Source organism: Thamnophis elegans, chromosome Z (assembly GCF_009769535.1).
Source record: "Thamnophis elegans isolate rThaEle1 chromosome Z, rThaEle1.pri, whole genome shotgun sequence".
Classification (NCBI taxonomy): Eukaryota; Metazoa; Chordata; class Lepidosauria; order Squamata; family Colubridae; genus Thamnophis; species Thamnophis elegans.
Window position 1 is genome coordinate 95,195,917 of NC_045558.1, and position 22,606 is coordinate 95,218,522.

General features: G+C 38.7%; 2 protein-coding genes across 17 annotated transcripts in view; one reads left to right on the top strand and one right to left on the bottom strand.

The window, feature by feature from the left end:
- Positions 1-13,326, bottom strand: part of MED1 (mediator complex subunit 1) — a 39,015-nt gene extending 25,689 nt beyond the window's left edge. Inside the window, exons 1-8 of one of the 2 annotated variants that reach the window (XM_032235732.1) lie at positions 13,079-13,325; positions 8,438-8,547; positions 8,060-8,138; positions 4,856-4,910; positions 4,082-4,214; positions 3,731-3,759; positions 1,059-1,130; positions 560-634 (exon numbers count right to left, since the gene is read on the bottom strand). In XM_032235732.1, the coding sequence (XP_032091623.1) occupies positions 560-634; positions 1,059-1,130; positions 3,731-3,759; positions 4,082-4,214; positions 4,856-4,910; positions 8,060-8,138; positions 8,438-8,547; positions 13,079-13,106 (581 nt within the window). In that variant the 5' untranslated portion in view covers positions 13,107-13,325. Of the gene's footprint in view, positions 1-559; positions 635-1,058; positions 1,131-3,730; positions 3,760-4,081; positions 4,215-4,855; positions 4,911-8,059; positions 8,139-8,437; positions 8,548-13,078 lie in introns of both variants that reach the window. The other variant, XM_032235733.1, reaches the window with a different exon arrangement.
- A 754-nt stretch (positions 13,327-14,080) lies between these two features.
- The window catches only part of CDK12 (cyclin dependent kinase 12), a 104,174-nt gene continuing 95,648 nt past the window's right edge, over positions 14,081-22,606 (top strand). For 9 of the 15 annotated variants that reach the window (XR_004256856.1, XR_004256858.1, XR_004256857.1 and 6 more), the window contains exons 1-2: positions 14,125-16,269; positions 21,739-22,605. Coding sequence is in view for 6 of the 15 variants with exons in the window: in XM_032235325.1 (XP_032091216.1) it covers positions 15,209-16,269; positions 21,739-22,605 (1,928 nt within the window). In the remaining 9 variants the exon portion in view is untranslated. Of the gene's footprint in view, positions 16,270-21,738; position 22,606 lie in introns of all 15 variants that reach the window. The other 6 variants (XM_032235325.1, XM_032235327.1, XM_032235326.1 and 3 more) reach the window with 3 other exon arrangements.

The following is a 22,606-nucleotide window of genomic DNA, read 5'->3' on the forward strand; positions in this document are numbered from 1 at the left end:
AGTACGTTGACAAACTTTCAGGTTATAGTAAACTAGCATTTGCAATCTTTCTAAACTCAGACCCAGTGCCTTTTAACAGCGATCACAATGGATCAAATTGCGGCAGTATTTCTGGATATTTCTACGGATTGATTTGCTAATAAAAATATTTTTTCTCTTCAGACCAATAACTTCTGGTTAAGAGTGGAGTTCTGATTTAATTAGAACATTGGGTATAGTATAAGGATCAGCGTAATAAAGACATGGGAGATGGTCTCTAATGCCTTGTCTAATACAGATGCAGGCACTCGTGATGTGGGATGTTACTATATTTTTCCTCCATTACCATCAAAGGTGAAAGACTTAAACTTTATTAATGTGAACACTCTCCTATGCAACAGAAAGAATATTGGTGAAATAATATGATGCACAAATATTTTATTTATCCATATTTCAAATAGGATTAAAGCCAGTTCTTTCCAAGCCTACTTACACTACCTGGGTATTTTTGGGGGGTGGTGGTGGGTGTTTTTTAAAATTAGAACTAAATCCTGGGTTCATTGTGGTAAACTGGTCTTACCAATACATCCCTGCCATCTTTGAAAGATCAAGCTCCAAGGACTGCAGAGCCAAATACATTTTAGTTTTCAATTTGCTGAAAAGAAAAGAGGAAACTTGTTTTAAACGTTTTGTATAAAAAAAGAAATTCCTCACACTATAAAAGCTAGCTAAAGACTTTAGAATCAGACAATGCTTCCAATTCTCTGCCAAGAGTAGATGCTCTACAATGTTTTAGAATGCTAGGACTCACACCTCCCATAATGTGTAATGCCATGTTTGCAATCTGCTCTTAGTCGCTTAGGTGAGATTGTTACAGAAATTAGATAAGTAAATAAATAAATTTTATATACAGGGTGCTACAATTCTCCCTATCATGATATTGTGTTATCACTTATGCAGTCAGTCTCAGTTGAATCATGACAGAATAGGATAATTATTTATAAAACAGCTTGTAACATGCAAATTGTTTTATGGGATAATTCTCCATTAATGAAACTATGATTTAATGGAATACTTACTTGTCACCTGGCACTTTATATAGATTGACAAGACCCTTAAGATGCTTAGAAAATTCATTGAAGTTTCTCTCTCTAGGAAAGAAGAAAATTTAGTTTTAGTTTACTATATTGTCATTGCACCTTGTACAACAAAATTAAATGTACATTAAGTGTACATTATACAGAAAAAATAAAAAACATACATCCTTCACATTCTATACAATTGAACTGAAAACCTGATATTGTATTAATATTGCACTATATAGTAGAATTCAATATAGTTACTGTTCTGGGATAGAAGCTGTTTTTCAGCCTATTTGTCCTGGTTTTTATTGTTCTGTACTATCAAAAAAGGGTGCCTAGGATAAGATGGATCTTTAAGAGTGTTTTGAACTTTCTTAAGGCAGCAGGAGTTAAAAAGCTCGGCGCGACAATTCTGCCGAGCTCCCAATCCCCAAGTTCAAGGAAGGCTCCACAGCGGGGAAATTGGGCTGGCAAGGACTGCCGCCGCCACCCCCGATAGCCAGAAATCCACGAAAGGTTAAAATTACCGCTGAATCCAATGAAAAGATGAGAAGTTTATCAATTAGTCAGAGAGAGAATTGAGAGACGTCTCATTAGACTGGACTGAGTAAAAAAACTGACTCAGTCCAGTCACAGGAGGCGTGGTCAAAATTTACATACTCAGTCTCTAGGCTAATGGACAAAGTTAACCCATGATTGGATTCCCCGAGCAGCACACAGGAGAATAAAATATTCTCTATGGTGCAGTGGTAGAAGGTCACCAGCAGTTTTTCATTCAGTTGTTGTTTTCTGAAAAGTTTCAGGTAGTATAATCTCTGCTGGGCCCTTCTGACCAGTGCTGCAATGTGGGAGCCACAGGTCAGGTCCTCTTTTATGATAACACCCAGAAACCTAAAACTAGCCACTTGCTCCACTTGGCTTCCGTTGATAACCAGTGGCTGAATGTCTGATCTATTCCTTCTATAGTTCACTATAAGCTCCTTGGTTTTATTAGTATTAAGTTATTGTCTATACACCACGAAAGCAACCGGTCCACCTCATCTCGATAGGCAAACTCATCCCCTTGATGTGAGTCCCACCACTGTTGTATCATCTACAAATTTAATAATAGTATTTCTGGCGTGAATGGGAATGCAATCATGTACATAAAGAGTATAGAGCAATATATAACCTTTTGGGCTTGCGTGCCAAAAGCGGAGGAGCGCAGGGGGGGTGTCATACGCGGGCGTGCCACACCCATAATGCTATGTATGCGATTCCAGCACACATGCACATGCCCCCCCTCACTTTTGGCACACTTTTTTTGCCCTCCCCAGGCTCCAGAGACTTTCAAGGAGCCTGGGGAGGGTGAAAAAAGCTTTCCATGCCCCCCGGAGGCTTCAGGTGGCTCCCTGAAGGCTCGGGGAGGGGGGGGGAATGATCCTACGAGCAAACCGGAAGTCCGTTCCCAAACTTCCGATTTGCCTGTTGGGTTGGTTTTTTGCACTCTGGAGGCATCAAGAAAGCCTCTAGAGGGAGAAAAAAGGCCTCAAAAGAAGGCCAGTCAGATGGCCAGTGCGCGCAGATGTGCTAGAGCCTTGCGTGCCCTAACAACTGGCTCCGCATGTCACTTGTGGCACGCGTGCCATAGGTTCACCATCACGGGCATAGAGTAAGAGACTCAACACCACAACTCTGTGGTGTACCAGTGTTAAGAATAAGGGCTGAGGAGGTATGATTCCTAATCTAACCCTCTGGAAGCAGCCAGACAGGAAATTCATAATCCAAAAGCAGACTGAATAAGAAATTCAAAACCCATAAATTTAAACACTAGTCTATGTGGAAGAATTGTGTTAAATCATTTGAAACCAGCAATTCTATTTAAATACAGTATTAATTTGTAAGAAAGAAGAGGAGAAATGAGAGTTTTGATATTGCTGGCTCTCAATCTTCCCGTGCAGTATCCTGCTTGAAACTATTAAGCTTTAATGTGTTGTTGTATACTTTTCAGAGATATGTAGGCCTTATTGACTAACTGCACTCTTATATAACCCACAAATCCCCTGGATTGTCTTTTACCTCTGTAGCAGAGGATTCTTAATGTGTTTCTCAAAGGTTTAATTTCTAAGACTTAATTTCAAAAAGAAACGTAAAAGAAAAGAAAAAGAAAAAAGAATAATAAAAGAAATAAAAGACATTCTCATAACGACATCCTCAAAGGACATAATAACATCCTGTTAGAATGCAGAATTAAGATAGTCTTCATTTTTTTCTTTCAAATTTCCGTATTTTAAATACTGAATTAATGTTTCCAGCCCATACTGTACAATTATTCAGTTCTATTTATCTGATTCATAGCATAACCTTTTTTGAAGGCCACCAATTTTTCATTACAGCTTTCCTATCCACTCTCAATAATTCTGTGCAATACTACAATGGAGGTCATATTTGCCTGAAAGCACAGCTTTGAAGCCCTGGGAAATCTGACTGCTAGCCAGTCTTAAAGGCAAGTAAACCAGTCTGCATTAGCTAATTCTTTGATTATCTGACTGACAGGGAAAAAAATTACTGATTTGTTGTTGTTAATGAGAGCAATTTGCAGAAAACCATTGGAAAGGAATGGAGAGTGTTTGTGTATAAATAAAGGTTTTGAAAAGATTGCCTTCATAATAAAATAACACAGTACTGACCTTAGATGCTGTACTAGCTCTGGGCAGCTCTGGAACAAAGAAAATGGATAATATACAAATTACAAACTACTGAGAATACAATAGCTTTTTCTTAAAGCAAAATAAATCATATAAAGCTTAACATGGGATTTGGAAATGTCTTCAAATGCTCCCCTTCCCATAAAATTTTTTTTTTGGGGGTGGTGGTGGTAAAGTGAAAATTTTGTGATTTTCATGGATATTATAAAAAAAAATCTAACTCATGGTGGGAAAAACCTGGCAAAGACTGGCTTAGGATAATATGTTATTTAAACATATATTATAAATCAGCATAACTATGAAAAAATAACTTAGCCATTACACTCTACGTACCACTGGGTTTTCTCCATGATGTGCCACCTTGACATCACGCAGTTGTCCTGTAGTATCCAAGTGTACTTCCACATAGAACATGTCAGATGTTATATAGCATTCAGTGCCATTTGCACTAAGATGAGATCCAAGACTTTTGTAAAGGGGAAAATTATAAATGTCAAAAAAAAATTATAAGATTATATAAGTTTATCAAATTTCAGTAAGACCTTATATATACTTATACTTGCTAGTAATTTACTCAATACTTCATCAATTCCTCAACTTATGGCAAAGATGTACCAAAGTAGAAAAGTAGCTTCCCATACCCGAAACCAAGTGCTGCCCATCCAAATTTTCAATTTTATTTTCTCAAAAGTATATTAAACTAGTATGAATATATATAAAAATGTAATTAGCATAGTACTGGCTAAAGAAAGCTATGAAAGCTAAGTAGTAGTTTGACATTAGAATATAATTATTTCAAGCTTGCTTTCAAATATAATGAATGTTTAAGAACTACTCTACTTAAATCAATTCATGGAAAATTACATTTTAATCCACTCATAAAATCATTAATACAATTCAGACCACAATTGAGATGTGATCTTGGATCAAGGCTATTTGTTACACTTCATGTATTGTATAACCAAAGTAAACTATGTTTCCTGCCAAAGAATTGAAATTGAAATTGCTTTCCAGTAGAAATGTGTTTTTGTAGCATATCAAAGAGACAATTAGCATGATTCTTTGAAATTAACTAGGTAAAACCTGTAAAAGAACTAAACAACTCACCCATTTTGTCTAGCAATGGACTCTAAGCGATCTGTCATAGCAGGCAGAGATGACACTAGGAAGAAGAGAGTTTAATTAAATCCAGTCCTCTTGTCAACTTTAGATTTATTTTTCATACAGTAAATGGGGAGTTGAATCTTTACATTTTAGACTAAGTTTTACAATTTCTTATAGCATTACATTTTTCTAATTTTTTCCTATGATGGTTCACCCAAAAGGCTTGGGGCAAGATAGATTAAAGATTTTTTTGCTTTTTTCCAAAGCAAAAGACTGATAAAAGTCATCAAAACATGATAACAGCAGCACTATGCACTTATAGCCTTTTATGATTATTTAGAGCAGCAGTGGCACAGTGGTTAGAATGCAGTGCTTCAGGCTACTTCTGCAGACTGCCGACTGCTTGCAATTTGGCAGTTTGAATCTCACCAGGCTCAAGGTGGACTCAGCCTTCCATCCTTCCGAAGTCGGTAAAATGAGGACCCAGATTGTTGGGGGCAATAGGCTGACTCTGTAAACAACTTAGAGAGGACTGTAAAGCACTATGAAATGGTATAAAAGTCTATGTGCTATTGCTATTTAGCAAGAAGTAGGGAATGGTATCTTGTTTTAAAAACAGAAAAAAACATGCAGATGAAAATAGCAGAATCTTGTGTTTTTCCATTCAACAACTTTTCTGGACTGCTTTTCTCTTTAGCCACATGTGAATAGCCAAAATGGTTGGAAGAAAAGCAGAGAAACATGACAGGGGGACTTCTGTATGTCCGATTTAAGTATCCTAATTCAGGACCATAACTTCTTGTTTTAAGCATTTTAATTTATTATACATCACTGTACACTACATAACATTGAATTCATTGGTGTTGATATGTATCATTATAAATCAACTTCCCCACTTTAACAAATCAGGAAACAGAGTCCAATTAATATGCTGCAGTGGAACTAAATCTATTTCCTTGAACAATATTTGGAGTATGATACTACTACAGCTCTCTGAAAATGTTGGCCAAACGTTAAATCAAGGAGTGTACTTTTTTTCCAATCCCAAACAGAAGAAAAATAGCTCTATTGTTTTAACTCTTTGCTTCTTGATGCAAAAAGACTTTAACCCCTTCTCTAACTATGCTATGCAGATAGAGCTGGGGCAGAGGCTTAACTTTGCATCTATTAACCAGAAGTTCTAACTGGCAGCAGGTACAGAAGCAAGAGAAACCAAACATGCCTCTGCAACTGCTTGCTGGTTCTGAATGGAGAGAAAAGGAAAAACCACTACTGCTTGTTCCCAAATCCATTACAAAGATGCAGCAAAAGCATTAGGAATGTGGCATTTTGTACATTAATATGCAAAATATGCCTGCTGATTAATCAAATAAAACATAAAGATATAAATTGCAGCAAATCATGTCCATCAGATTTACAATCAATCTATAAATCCTTAGGAATATGATATAAAATAGTTACACAAAAAAGTCAATAAATACCATGCTACCCCAAAAATGTGACCTACCATGAAAATAAGCCCTTGCTTGATTTTTGGGGATTGGGCCGAATATACATCCTACCCCCAAAATAAGCCCTAGTGAAGAGGTGGGCGTGGCCAACACAGGAGGCAGCCCTTTCCTTGCCCGGTCACCTTATGGCTGTTCTGCCCCTTAATTGGGGCCCGCGGATCAGCTGAGCCAGCAAGAGCTGGGAGCTGCCTCTCGTTCCTTCTCTCTGGGAGCAGCCTGTCCCTTTCAAGCGATCAAATGTCACTTGAGAAAAGGACGCACATCTCAGGACTACAGTGCTGAAGGCTAGAAATGGAACCTGTTTGATGAACAGTAGAAAATTTTTCCTGCCTGTCATCCTCAACTCAGCACAAACTGAGGAAAAGATGACAGGCAGAAAAATCCCCCTCCCCATTTTCCTGCTGTTTGCAAAAAACCTCCATTCTGAGCCTTCAGCATATCCCAGGACTCTGCAAGGATCGGTGTGCTGTTGCGTGAGTGCGAGCAGTGGCACCACTGGGAAGTTTGACATACTGGCACAGCTAGCTGTGTCAGTGAGATAACGCTTGCAGCGGTGCTGCCATTCACAAGTGCAACACCACAACAAGCCTTGAAGGCTCCTGCTCCAAGAGGCTGCACTGGTATGACAAACCTCATGGCGGCTGCAGCTCCTGCATGAGGCTCATTCGAGTTGCAAACAGCCTGGGGATTTCAGCAGTCTTTATATGGCCGGGATGCTGCAGGATCCCTGGCTTCTGAGTACAGCAAAGGCTAGTGTTTGGGCTCCGGTGCACTCTTCTCCTCCCAGGCGGTGACGGTGCATCCATAGTGTGTCTGGCTCATCGAGTCTGGCCTGCTGATCTTGGCTGTCACTGGTTCTGACCCTATCCTGGCTGCCAATGCTGGGGTGTGTCACGGCCAGCTGGCTTCACATGGGAGACAAGGTTCTGCGAGGGAGCCCATTTCTTGTGTTGGCCAGAGACTAGTCCTCAGGGCACCACCCTGAGCAGGTGCCGAGCTGGAGGCAGGGAAGGGTCAGTCTCCTTACCTGGTCTGCTGTTTCTCAGTGTGTGTGTGTGTGTGTGTGTGTGTGTGTGTGTGTGTGTGTGTGTGAGAGAGAGAGAGAGAGAGAGAGAGAGAGAGATAGATAGATAGATAGATAGATAGATGGCGGAGAGGAAACCCTTTCATTCTCTCTCTCACGTAAGCAGAGAGATTGTTTGAAAGGGCAGGCTGCAATTTGCTTCTACGATAAGCACACACTACCCACAATCTTCCAGAATTGTCCTTTTCTCAAGTAGCAGCAGCCCTGTAGAGGTGTGTGGGGGGGGGGGGGGGGGAGGAGCCGATTCTGATGGGTGGCATGGCTTTCTGCCTCAATTGCCCATGCTGGCTCAGCAGCCATGAGGTGACTGTGTTCCCCACCTCCCGCACCTAAAAAAAACAAAACAACAACAACCCCCCCCCCCAGACTTCTCTGAAAATAAGCCTGAGTACTTATATTCAAGTCTAAAAGAAAATAAGACCTGGTCTTATTTTCGGGGAAACATGGTACTGTGAATTTATTTTGAATAAATGTGATAAACAAAGCAATAAAAATGTTCTTAATGCCAATTCCTATAAATCAATTAGTGTTTCTTTTTAAAAATAAAATAAAATAAATAATAAAATTAAATATTTAATATTTAATATATATGTTTTTGACACAACCACCAACCTTTTAAAGCCTTCTGCAAAGTTTCTAAGCAAGTGATAAGATTCTGGTGACCTCCAGAATTCATGACAATTCGTTTTTCCTACATTTAAAAAAAATAGGAGAAACTATTTCATGTCACATTTAATAATAAAATGAAATGGAAACAACTAAGATATTAATCTACTTAATGTAGTGTAGATTGTGACAATAGTTAATTCTAATTAGTATTTCTAAGATTTGAAACAGTTGCTCAATAAGTCAGTCAATAGTCCAATTTCTTGGCTACTTTCCATGTCTGCCAATTTTTCTTTAGATATGTTATAAAATGTATTCTCCATTCTCAGGGGATGATAGCAAAAGCCTAAACAATAAATTAATTTAAAGTCTTTTAATCCTTACCATAACTTGTCTAACAAGCTTCATGGTCTCTGTCCAAGGTCTGCTGTTGGGATTAAACTTGACATGAAGTCTTTCCAGAAGGGAACTCATCTTATTCAGTTTCTCTGATTCTATAAGTAAAATCACAAGTCATGTGTAATTTATGTTTAATTTTCACCAAAGCTTTGGCTTCATTACTCTTGTCATCTTTTATCTTTATCTTTTAACTGATTTTAATTTCTTTGATTGCTGTGAACTGCTCCAAGTTGTTAAGATTTGGGAAGTATAGAAATTTTATAAGTTATTATTATTCAATCTCATCTTAGAAAATTCCATTCAGGTTTTCTGCCCAGAAAAACAGCTTGTAGAAGATGACCAGGACCTATATAATTCAGTATTCATATCAGATTGTGGATATACATACTTTTTCCCTATTTCTGATTTACAGATGTAGAAGGGCTGACTAACAAATCATTATTCTGCAAGGTTTATTTTGCAAGGCAAAGAGCATCATATAATCACCAAACCTAAGTGAACAAGTATACGTCTGTGAAGAAAACTAACCATGCTTATTTTACTGTTAATTCTCAACATTGCATTAATGAATGATAAAATTTTCTAAGCTAATAGTAATGAAGTGATCTCAAACAAGAGAAAATATTAGGTTGAAAGGCAAATCAAGTCTCAATTGATATCTTTGAAATTCCTTCCCACAGATCTATTCATTCCCTATAATATTTCAGAAGATCAAGATCTTGTTATCTTATGTTTTCTACCTGTTACATATGAAAATTCCAAATGGTGGGTAAAGTTTTCAGAAGAAATTTTCCCCATAGACTTCATCATAATGTAATTCTTTAGAGGAGGTAGGAATATGTAAGTTCAGCAGACAATACTGTAGCTAAAATTATTCAATATGCGTCATTAGTTGTATAATTTTTACCTTTCTGTTAGGAAAGAAATATTTTTAAATTCCTAGCAAATTCTAGAAAGCAAATTTGCTAATAGCAAATTTCTAATTATTGCACATGGCTGTTTCTCCATGATCTATCTCTTTTCTATATACTAAAACTCTGTAACCTTCAATTCCAAAATGATACATCATAGTGCTTTTTTTAAAATTAAGTACTTAAAATCCACAAAATTAAAGAATGTGTACGAAGTCCACCACCGTTATTCTCATATGACTGAAATTTAAAGGATCTTCAAATCAATTGTATTAGCAAACCTATGGCTGCTGCAGCATTGCCAGTGTCAAGTGATCATGACTTTTTGAAACACTCTGGCAGCATTCCATAAGGGAGCTCCTGATCCCACTGCTTGTTTTTGTCCATTCTGTTTCTCTGTTTAGATAAGAAAAGATGCCCAACAGTCATGGGATGTTCAATTTCTGCTAGAATTCTACATTCTAATTGCTAGATTGACTTGGATAATATATCACTTAAAATCCATTTCATAGATAGTTGCTTGACACCAAATTAACACCTTTCTTACCCAAAATTTGTTAACCAAATAAGAAATTTGGTTGCCAATTTCATTTTAAGTTGTTTATAATCAATCATGGTGGGTCATGCAAAATGTTTTTAAAAGAAGGATAAAGTTTAGTCCTCAGTTATTTTTACTAGGTATATGTACTGACTTTACAGTGGTAGAGACCAATCTGACTCTGCACCTGATAACTGCAGCAAGACTGTTGGTGGCGCAATATTGGAAGAAGGAAGACTTGCCTACAATCCAAGAATGGACATTGAAAGTAACAAACTTAGCTGAAATGGCTAAAATATCGGCATATCTCAAAGATCATTCAAATGAGAGATATAAACGAGACTGGAAAAAATGGATTGACTATATACAAAATAAATACGGGACTAAGAAATTCCAGTTAGCCTATGCTTAAGATCAGAAATGATTTAAACTGTTAAAAGTCAGTTCAGTAAGAAGAAGCTAAGGTCAATCTAGAATGTTATTAATTTCTTTATTTCTTTTTTCTCAATAGATTTTAGACTGTGTTAGTTAAAAATCCATACCGTGTACGGGTTCTGGGAAGTCGGGGGGGGGGGGGAAGGAGGAGGGGGGGTGGGGGGGTGGAGGGAGGGAGGGGTACAGACAACAAAAAAAAATTGTACTTCAATGTCTTAATGATTGACAAATGATGACATATTTGTGTTTTTTTTTAAAGAAAAAAAAATAAAAAAAAAATATAATCAAGCAACTGGTTAATCTACTAGACATTAATTAGCATCTGCTTTCTATACAAGCTGATAGTTTCTCTCTCCAATTTTTACCTAACTGAATTTTCCTTTAGAACACTCCACTACTTACAACAATTTGTTCAGTGATCAAAATTACACCAGCACTGAAAAAGTGACTTATGACTGTTTTTCAGATATCCGTTGCAGCATTCCCATGGTGACATGATCAAAATTTAGATACTTAACATCTGGAATATATTTATGATGGTTGCAGTGTTCCTGGATCAAGTGATCACCTTTTGTGACCTTCTGACAAGATAAGTCAATGGGAAAAGCAGATTCATGTAATGTGTTACTACCTGCATTGATTCACTTAACAAGTCAGAAAGGTGGTAAAATGGGACAAAACACATTTAACAATTGTGTTGCTTAGCAATGGAAATTTTGGGCTCAATTGTGGTTGTAAGCCAAGGACTATCTGTGCAGTCTGTGCCAGCCTCCCCACAAAAAATTCAAATCATAATGTCAAGCTATGTTGTTCAGTCAAAATAGAAAATAGAATGGGCTTCTTGTAGAAGCCACAAAAATCTAATTTATTCAGAACAGAGGGCATAAAAGGAAATAAACACTGTATTAGAATCTGCTACATAGGCTTCAAAATCTGTTGGGAGATATATATCTGTGTCCTCAGGATCACCTGAGTAGTGCAAATGGGTGTGGAGCCTTCTTGGAACTGTTGAAAGGACTGTGTTGTAGACTGGAGATAGATGATGTTGTATCCCTCCCGCTCTATTGAGAAAGGGCTGTTCAACTGTTCATTGATGGCCCTATGTCAACATTGAACAGCTTTCTCTCAGCAGAGGGGGAGGGATACAGCATCATCTAGTTCCAGTCTTCAAGTCCTTTCAGCAGTTCCAAGAAGGCTTCACACCCATTTGCATTATTAGGGTGACCTTGAGGACACAGATAAACCTCAAAATACCCGCAACAATTGTCTAAAAGATTGCAAATAACCAGCTATCTGCAAGGAATATAAATCTTTCCATTCCCTCTCCATGCAGTCAGAGCTGAAGAAGCTTCTTGGATGAGAAGTGAAACATCTTCAAAGAAACACAAAGTCAAGTTGCCTCTTTGGGTCATGTGGATCTTGGATTTTTATTAATGTATAACTATCCCATTACAAAATTCCTTACTAGCCAAATCATGTGCTATATTCACAGCAAAAGAAACAAGGAGAAAAGAAAGCAACAAACAGGAATATTCATAAATAGAAGGTAAGAGGAACTCGTTGACAATGCTTTTTCTTCAAAACACTTTAAAATATGGATTCATTTATAAATACCAATATAGAAAGGATCATCTCAATTTCCCATCCATTTCCCAAATAAAATCCATTAAAAATCATAGGGTTGGAAGTGAAATTATCTAGCCCAACCCTTGTTCAAGTGCACCATCTCTGAAACAGGAGTACTACTGCCTCAATGCAAAGTTAGAGAAGATCCCACCACTTCATGAGAAAGTTTGTTCCAATACTTGATATCTCTTACAGTCAAGAATTTCTTCTGATATCTATTCTGAAGACCAATAATTTAAGTTATTGGTTCTGGTTCTGCCTTCTCAGGCAATAAACAAGTCTGCTCTTTTTTCTCCATGGCAATTCTTCAAATATTTGAAGACTGTTTTCCCATCTCCCTAAGTCATCTTTTAAGTTAAACATACATAGATTCTCAAATACTTCTTCAAAAGCTTGGATCCAGACTCTGCACTACCTTGACAGCCTTCTTCAAACTTGCTTTAATTTGTCACTGTTCTTTTGAATTGTAGTGCCTCAAAATGGATACCAGATTCCAATCGAGGAATCTGGTATCCATTGGCTGTTAATGTGTTACCCAACTGTCTTTTCAGCAGTTGCCCTCAGGCTGGCGCTCATGCCCAAATTTTGTAAAAAGCTGCCAAACGAAATCTCCTTTCTGTTTTCTTTCGTACCCCAACACCACAACTACCAATTTTCTACAAAAGCATCTTCTCCGAGCTTTATCCGAAATTGTTAAAATATCGCAGGACTCTCGTGTCTTTCCGAAACCCCCAAGATCGACCCCTCTTGCACGGTTATTGCGATTGCCACATCGGCAACCCTCTATTGAGCTCTTGGTAAATCTTCCCATCCGATCAGAGGGCCTTCGTGACTCCTACATTGCAGGCTAATTCTGCCCACCGCCGTCTATCAGCGGTTCGGCAGTTCGAATCTCACTAGCTCAAGGCTGCCTCACCCTCCATCCTTCCGAAATCGGTAAAATGAGATCCCAGATCGTTGGGGCCAATAGGGTGATTATGTAAACTATGCTTAGAGGGGGCTGTAAAGCACTACGGTGCAGCATGTAAATGTAAGGGCTATTGCTACATCCCTAAAGATTCTGCCACGGAGAAAGCGAGCAAGCGCTTTTTTGCAGCCCGAAGCCCCATCACTCACCCTCGGTGTTGCCCTGAACTGCCTTCATCCCTCCGATGATGGTGGGGGGAAAGGGGGCAAGTGACCCTGCTGCTTTCCCTCATGTAGAACTGCCCCAGCCAGACAGGCCCTCTCCTTTGGTGAGAAAGGGGCGGGCCCAGCAAAGGCAGCCTCCTTCAGTCCCGATTACTGCAAAGCAACCGCCATCCCACCACCCGCCACGCGAGACCTCCCTGCTCCTCCTCCTCCTCCTCCCCGGGCTCGAAACATGAAAAAATGTAGAGCAGGAAGTCGTGCGAGAATCCCGTGTGGCAGTCAATGCAAAGGCGGGAAGGGCAGTAATTCTCGCGAGATTTGACATCGGCTCTTTCTCCCCCTTCCACCGCCTGTGCTAACAAATTCCTCGTTGAAAGAGCGACTATCTTAAATCTCCGCAGTAGATGGCAGCTAATTTTCCCCAGCTGTTTTCAAGTACAGAATGATTTTCCATAAAGTGCCATTCTTTTTCCCCTCACGTCTCATCCTGGCAGAATGTCGTTTCCAAGTTCCTTAGTAAACATGTATTGAGAGAAAAGGCACAGGAGGGGGGACGCCATTTCTAAATCAATTTGTTTTTATACCCGGGAAAATTCATCATGTTTTTGTGAAAAAAATAAAAATAACCGCAGCTGCCTTGTGATAAAGCTTAATATATTTCGTAGCAGGAATTAGAATGGTCTAGACTCTAGGATTGCATAAAAGCGTTACAACATCTTAAACTACGATGTGTGTCCCCCCCCCCGTTGAGAGGAAAAATGACTTCCGCAAAGCAAACGCCCTCTTTTTTTTGTCTTCTAAGGTTTTTCAAAAACAAAAGTTTAATTAATAACGCATTTTAGTCTTAGGCCATCCACGCCTTGAGGTGAAAAAAAAATAGCCGAGATCCCGCGAGAACATGGCAGCAAATCTCGTCTAAAAAACTCCCCATCAGGTCAGAAACCGGGATAACCTCCGTCCCATCCCTGATCTCTAAGCGGGCGTCGCGATACTTCGCAAAGCTCGGGCTGTGCGGGAGCGCGTGCGCCTGCGTGAGAGGCAAGCGTACGCGCACGCACGCGCGTGTTCTCGCGGTATTTGGAGAAATAGGAGCAGGTAGAGAGGAGTTGGGGGAAAAGGAACCTCCGAGGTATACCAAAAGAAGCCACAGCGTCGGCTGCTCAGAGGACGACAACGTGGGCGATTATTTTTTCGTATTCTCGCGAGAATTGGGGGCTAACCTTCCCTCCTCACTTTCCTACCTTCCTCTTCCATACCCCTCCCCCACAATCTGGAAACAGCGTCGTTTCGGTCTGGGAAGTAGGTAAAAAAAGATGGGAATCTTGACTTGGGGGACTCACTAGAGATAAGGTCGAGGAGCGGGTGGAGGCTCTTGGGTCGGTCACGGGCCTACGGGATTTGCTCAGTGAGCGAGGCCCCGGGGCGGGCTGGAAGTGTATACAGTCAGTCCCTCAGGAAGTTAAGGAGATAGCAAATAAATTCAGTCCCCACTTTCAATTTGTAGGGACGTGGGACCTTTAGTTAGTGGCAAGGCAACCTTGACCCAAGGCAGTCCGCTGGTTAAATACTTTGGGAGACTACTCTTAGGGGACCCCTTTTTCGAAAACCTTGAAGTGGCTAGTCTCCAGAACTTTTTGGGGGGGAAGGTGAGGCGTTTCTAAAGTTCAGCTTCTTACCTATTTACAAATTGGGTTTTTCTCTCTTATTTTTACCCCTTTAACACCCTAAAAGTAGGAGTTAATTTAGACTTGGAGTTAAGGAAGAGCAGGTGCTTACTCAGGGTTTAAAACATCGTTTCTTCCCTTCCTACATGTGAAGTGTGAGATCGGAGGATATTTTGATAGAGTTGTTTTCCTCCAGTTGAAAGGCGACTCAACTCAGTTTCAGATTTATTTCTGAGGCAGCCTTATCTTACAACATTCTGCATATGATTGCAGAATCAGGTATTCATAGAGCAACCCCATTTATCCTGGTAAAGAGACAGGGGTGGGTTGAATGTAGGACATAGGTAACAAAAGAAAAAGTAGCCCTTCCATCGTAGGGGGAGGGGCTTGAAGAGTAGAATTTGGGCTTTTTGGAGGATTACTCCCTCTTTTCAAGCACAGTGGAGAAGGAATGCCAAACCCAGAGAGACATGGGGGAAAGAAAGATATGGGAGGTGGGGGGTCTTTGCATCAAGATGCAGTGTCCAGCAGTGGGAGCTCAAACAGCAGAGAAAGGCATCGACTCTCCAAGCATAAAAGACACAGATCCAGGCATTCCAAAGATTCGCCGTTGGGGTCTCAAGAAGGAGGAGCACCTCTTGGCAGCATGATCAAGCCATTGGTAGAATATGACGATATCAGCTCTGATTCTGACACTTTCTCAGATGAAGCAGTCCTCAAGCTGGAACGTAGAGAAAATGATGAGAGGAAAGGGACATCAGACAGGAGTGATCGACTACATAGACATCGTCATCATCAACACAGGCGTGTCCGTGAATTGATAAAAAGTAAGCTGGGAGACAAGGAGAAGAGAATGGACAGAAACCAGGAGTCCTCAGGCAAGTTGAGTTCTAGTAAGGATAGACTATCTGGTACTTCCAAAAGGCTACAAGAGGAGAATGATGACCACGCATCTAAATCATTCAAAAGCAGTAGCAAAGAGTCCCGCTCAGCCAAACTGCATAAGGAGAAGTCTAGAAAAGAACGGGAGGCAAAATCTGGTCACAAGGATCACAGTAAAAGTCATCGGAAAAGAGATGCCCCCAAAAGTTACAAGTCATTAGACAGCCCAAAGCGGAAATCCAGAAGTCCACACCGTAAGTGGTCAGATAGTCCCAAACAAGATGACAGTCCCTCAGGAGCATCCTATTCACAGGAGTATGACAACAGCCCTCCACGCTCGCATACATCCAGTAACTATGATTCATATAAGAAGAGTCCTAGTGTATCCTCACGACGGCCATCAGTCAGCCCTCCATATAAGGAACCTGCTGCCTATCAATCCAGTATGCGTTCTCCCAGCCCTTATGGCAAGAGACAGCGATCAGTCAGTCCATACAGCAGGAGGCGTTCATCCAGCTATGAAAGAGGAAGTGGATCATACAGTGGAAGATCTCCCAGTCCATTCAATCGAAGGCGCTCCAGCAGTCCTTTTGTTTCCAAACGGTCTCTGAGTCGTAGTCCTGTTTCCAGGTACTGGTCTTCATACTTATATCAAAATTGTTGAGCATCCTAAGTACAATATAACTAAAGGGGATAATGTCCCAAAATTGTTATTGTCTCTTAGAACAAAATGTTTTATATTCCTCTGATTCATTAATTTTATTTCTCACCATGATGCGACCCTATGTATTGGATCATAATATTATTTTAAGATAGCATGCTTATGCTAGTGAGAATGGAGTTTGAGTCTAACACACTTGGCTCAGAGGTGGGTTGCAAATCCCAGCACTACCAGTTCGTTCGTGCTCCATGGGCAGAGCCTCCCGCAGCTGCCACTACTGGTTTGCCCAATCCAGGCCGAACCGGGAGCAGCCCACTTCTGACTTGGCTTAATATTAAAGGATGATGATTTAAGGTACAATCTTGTTTTTCAGTCTTCCAATATTATTGTATCCTTAGTAATACTTTCTATCTTATTGGAGAATAAGTTGAAAAGAAGCCAGGTCAGCCAGTATAACATTGAATTGATGGAGTATCATGCTAAACCATGATATGAAATAGAAACATAGAGTCTGAAAACTTAGTGACAGTGAGTCTTGCATGTTTTTCAACATATTTTTGGTTTAATTTGTCAAGCCATCAAAACTTGGCAAACTAGAATCAATGAGCAAATCATGATCAGCATGAATACAGATCATTAAAGATAGATGACATTACATAGTTAATGCAGGTGGATAGCTTCTGTGTCAGGTGTGTAATTGAGAACTAGCTGCCAAGATTTACTGTTTGTTAATTGCTTTCATTGTGCTATAGTTAGATGTAGTATAAATGTCAGAAATTTCTAAAAACTAAAACTGCAGTTTAATCAATTCTCATGATACATATTGTGGTTTTCAGTTTTTATAAAATAAAAAAACTGGAAGAGATGACTGGTTTACTAAATATATAAACCAGTGTTGCAAGAAACTTTCTTCTTTAGCAAGTTGAACTCAATTCAAAGAAAATAAGATATATTTAACATTATATCATTTAAATATATAGTATAGAAGTTTCAGTTTAATCAGCCTTCATGACTTTTCATATAGTTATGCTTAGATAGTTTTATCACAATTATTTTACTGGACGTTTCTTAAGTGGCAATAGATATTCTTTTCATATACATTTAGCTAAACAACAGTTATGGGCTCAAAAATTCAGCTTCTGATATTTATGAATACCATAAGGGAAGTCAGTATAGCTAAAATGTGTTCATATTATTCCTTTGAACTGTAATTTTAACTAATTATTAAAACCTGCAGAAAGGAACTTTTAAAATAGACCTCTTTCCTATCAACATTTATCATTGATTCTAAACGTTATACTATTCATCTTACTTTAAATAAGATTTCATTTTGCTAATACTGGGAAGGTATTACTCTCTCTTTATAATATAAATATATGAAACTGCTAATACTGGTTATCACTGGGCATTGCATAGTTAACATTTCCGTGGATAAGTTACTATAGTTTCTTGTTAACACTTTTCAATGCAGAACCTTGACACTGAAGTACGAGTTTTTCAGGCTAGCACTCTGGCAGTGCTAAATCTTATATTGTTTCGACTATTCACAGAACTCTCCTCTTCCCGTTGTAAATTCTTGATGGTCTTCGTGAACTGTATCTCACAGCTCCATTCTCCTTTCTATAATGAAATAGTTAATGAACATGAGAGAAACTATATAATTGTTAACATAAGACATTTTATATGGAGGGAATGTTGTGAAACAAATATTACTAAGCAAGGTTCCCACCAAGTTAAGATTGTTAAGTTGGTTGGTACTTCAACTCTTGGCAATTACTTTTAAATAATGTAGGACAAATGGAGTTGTTGTTTCCTGCTAATTATGGGCCAAATATCAGGAAAGCATCTCCATGTCTATTGAGAAAGGATTGGTTAATATGTGTAAACACCTTGTAATCTAAAAACATATGTCCATAAGTTTAGAAAACTTATGTAAATGACTTGATTAAGTCTTTATGATATGTTGAGTAAGTAGGCTTGAGTAGAACAAACAGTAAGTATTGTATATTTAAATATGTGAAACTGCAAGGAAGCATCTTATTCCTGTTCATTTTTTAATCTCATTTTATAAGCTTTACAAAGCTTTGTCTGGTGTTTTAGTTTGCCAACTCTTTTTCCCATTCCCCTACATATGTTGGGTTCTGAAATTCTTAAACCATTTTAACTCACTTTCTCCATTATTCTTTTATAAAAAGTGTTATAGTCTTTTATAAAAACAGCTGCCCTTCCTCTAAACAGATGTCCTTCCTCTAAACTGACCATATTAACAGAGAATAGCTTCTTAAAATGTTTGGTACAATACACTACAAAATGAGATGTCTGTTGTGAGTTCAATAGCTAATTCTCAAGTTGGATTCCTAAATAAGCAGGGATTGGCAGACTGCTAACTTGAAGTTTGGAGAATGGGATATGAGTCAATAGAGCTCAAATATACTGTAAAGGATTTTGTTGCAGATTTATTAGTACATTTTGTTGACCTGAATTTTGGGGAATTTTGTGATATATTGTGAGACTAGGCTGAAGCTGCCATAGATAAAGATGAAGAAGACACATAAACAGGGAAGACAATAAACCAGGAATCATATCTAAAATATCCCCTTAGGGAGGTAGTTAAGAAGGAACCAAGCCTAAAGGAAAAAAGCTAACTGATCCAGACAAAGGAAGCTCAGCCTGAGTATATGGAGCATGCTGCCATCTGAGTTACAGCTACCAGACGTGAATCAACAAAGCAAGGACTTTGGGAGGGCTAAAATGTATCCTAAAATCCATTCACTCTTTGAGTTCTGTTTGGTGCCAGACTTGGTGGCTTCTATGCCTAATTATTTCCCAGCTATTGACAAGAGATGTATATGTTGTCTGCTTTAATAGTATCTATTTAGAAAACTCAATAGAAAGCAAGAGGGACGTACAAGTTGTGTGCTATGAATGGGTGACCATAAACTAAATCTAGGAGTGCTCTTTTGCTGTGTATGAAGAACAAGAGAATGCTATATGTTGCCTTACCTGGAAATGTGCCCCAAAGCATACTTAATATTTATCGTTGGTTCACATGTCACTTAACTTTGTGGTTTGGGTTATGATTTACTGTACTGGGTAAATCCAGTATTGTGGTCTGCACATTGTGGTAAAATCATAGTTTTTAAAACAAACCCTATAGTGTGATGTGTGAACTCAGCCAGTGAGTGCATTCCATGGGAGTAACCATCTTTCAGCCAAAACAACTCTTATTATTATTGATTCCTGTAGATAATTGGAGTTTTCTGGTAATACCAAAATCATTGCAAGGAGAAAATCCTGCTTTTGGTTAGTTACATTTAAGAAATTAGCTTGAATGTTATTCATTCAAGAAAGAATATTTCCCTTTGCTCTTGAAAGAGGTCTGCCCTTATATTTCCAGAAAAACATCAGTAACTGACTTTACTATCTCCAAGTGTACAACTAGCTCTTTTCATATTGAAAGTCATGAAAACATTTTAAACTGCCTAAAATAGCAAATAATGACTTATTGATAGCTTATTCAAAACTTGAAAGAAAATTGGAATAATTGGCCTAAGGCTGAGTGCAGCCATATTGACTAGTGATGTTCTTTTCTCAATCATGTTTCTTTAGTTACCCTTGTTGGTTTTGTGGATTACTTCTGTTTCTGCCCTCTTTCATGGCCTAATTTATCTTTGAGCTTAATTTAAATCAATAGCGCCTGTCATAAACAATTGTTTGTACAATCTTGCATATATAATGGTCCAGACAACTGGATTTCTAGAAATTACTGTTTGTAAATCTTGAGTAGCTATATTGTGTTAAAAATGAACATATTAAAGGTTTTAAAATAGCTAAAATGTTTAAATATAAACAATATATAAATAGGGACCAAACTCCACACTTTGTAGCACTGATGTTACCTGTTTGGGTAATGAAAGGTCTGCAAATAATAGCTCAGATAGTACTAGAGACACCAATGTTCATCCCTAACTAAATGTTTCCCTTCTGGTAACTTTTAAATAATCTGAAAACAGTGAAATAACAAAATAAAAGGATAGCTTTTAATATATTTCACTGATTTAAAAAAAAGTAAGGAGGCAAGTAACATTCACATTTCAATCTTACTTATTTTCTAAATTTTAGATTAGTAATCTACACTGCAAAGTCCTGAAGTACTTCTGGTAGACCTCAGGATTACATTTATTCTCAGCTTCCTATAATTAACTGCAGAAATTGCTTTCGAATCTTTGTGTTTTATTGGAGTGTTAGGGATTAGGAATGATTTAGATAAGATTACTAATCTGCTGAGATCTGATTGTTAGAACAGTTTTGTCCAGTAATATTAGAGCTGAGAAACTCAATGTCAGGGAAGGAGTAGGAAAAACTGAGAACCAGTGTAAGGATTTCTGACACTTATTGAGTTTTGGTCTTACCAGTTCTTTTAATTTTTAATTTTTCAATTATAACTTTTCAGAAGCTGTATATAGGGCATATAGCACCCCTTCCTCTTTTTTTTTAATCATAAAACTTTGTGACCTAAGATGGACTAAAAAAAAGTGACTGGCTCACAGTTACGCAACCTTCTGTGGCTGGGAACGCTCTCTTTCTTACCTGCTAGACTATAGCAGAAAGTACATAGCCTATGTTGAACAACAGAACTGAAAATTTACTTCCTTCCTGAGCTGCCATTGAACTCTCAGTCCTCTTGGTGGGAAAGAAAAGGTAACTTCAGTAAGGTTATTTTCCGATTACACAGAACTTTTGAGAGCATCTTGGGAAAGTAACCACCAACTTGGGGAAGTAGAACTTGAAAGCAGTGCTGAACCAAGCAAAGGCAGCTCAGCTCCCCTCCCTCCCTCTCTTTCTGCTAGAACACTTTAAAGAAAAACTTCATAGTAAATATTAAAAATGTCTGTCTTGTTTTGTACAGGGAGTATATATCTTTGTTTTTGCACATATGAACAATGATATATCATGGTTTCTTGATTTCAAGCAAAAGATCTAAATATGTCCCGGCTTCAAATGTTTGACCCCTTTTATTTTAACATGTGGTACTATAAAGATTACTGTATTATACATGAGTGGAAGGTGCAGCCTATGCACATAAAGTGAATGTAAGAAGAAAGCAGAGAAACCTGTAGCAAGTTGAGGAATGTACTGGAGCATTAAGGGTCGTGGTCGGTATCTATAAATAGTGTGAGTTCTGAAAGGGCTTAAACCATGACCTGTTTTAACCATAGTATGATGAATAAATCAGCTGGGTTAATGTAGCATTTAAATATGGTTTACAAACTTCATTGTCTGTTCACATACCTTGCAAAAGAAACATATTATGTAATAGAAATACAGAACATAAAACATTGAGCTAACTTCTTAAGAGCTAGAAGTTGATTTTTTACATAAAAGCATGGCAGTTGAGATCCTATTGGATTCTGATTTATCCTATTTTGTTTTCACAGGAAGCCCATGAAATCCCGAAGCAGAAGTCCCACTTATTCAAGGCATTCTTCATCTCATAACAAAAAGCAGAGAACTGGGTCTCGCAGTCGCCATTCCAGTATCTCACCTGCTCGGCTACCACTGACCTCCAGTTTAGGAGCTGAGCTGAGTAGGAAGAAAAAGGAGAGGGCTGCAGCTGCAGCCGCTGCAGCAAAAATTGATGGAAAGGAGATTAAGGACTCATCTAGCTTGGTGTCTAGAAAAGAAAATAATTTAGCTGAAGTAAAAGAGTCTGTAATGGATGTCAGGAAGGCAAAAATGGCTAAGCCTGAAAAATGTCCTCATAATCTGGTGACGGTAAATACTCTACAACAAAGTACAGAGGTGAAAACAACTCCTGAGCCTGTCAAAACAAAGACAGCAGAAAATTCTGAAAAGAAACGTCTTGCTTTGGTTAAAGACTCAAAAGCTGTGGGAACAAAAAATATAAAACTTGTTACAGCAAAGGAGGAAATTGTGACTCCAAAACAAATAGAGACATCTGAGCAAGAGGTCCAACCTCCTTTGCCTTCTGTAAAGTCACTCCCTCCTTTACCAACCTCATCCCCACCTCCTCAGATTCCTCCACCATTGCCCCCTTTGCCTCCATTGCCAGTGATTCCCCCTCTGCCATCTGCCCAGTCATCTACCAGCCCTGCTTTAGTTCCTCTGCCATTTCCTGCCCTTCCTAAAACATCCTTGACTTCTCAGGCTAACTCCCAGCCCACCATGCAATCCTCCTCAAAGGGACATGGTTCTGTGACCATAGCTATTCCTCATCTGAAAACATCAACGTTGCCTCCACTCCCTTTGCCACCAATCTTGCCTGGAGAAGATGAGTTGGAAAGG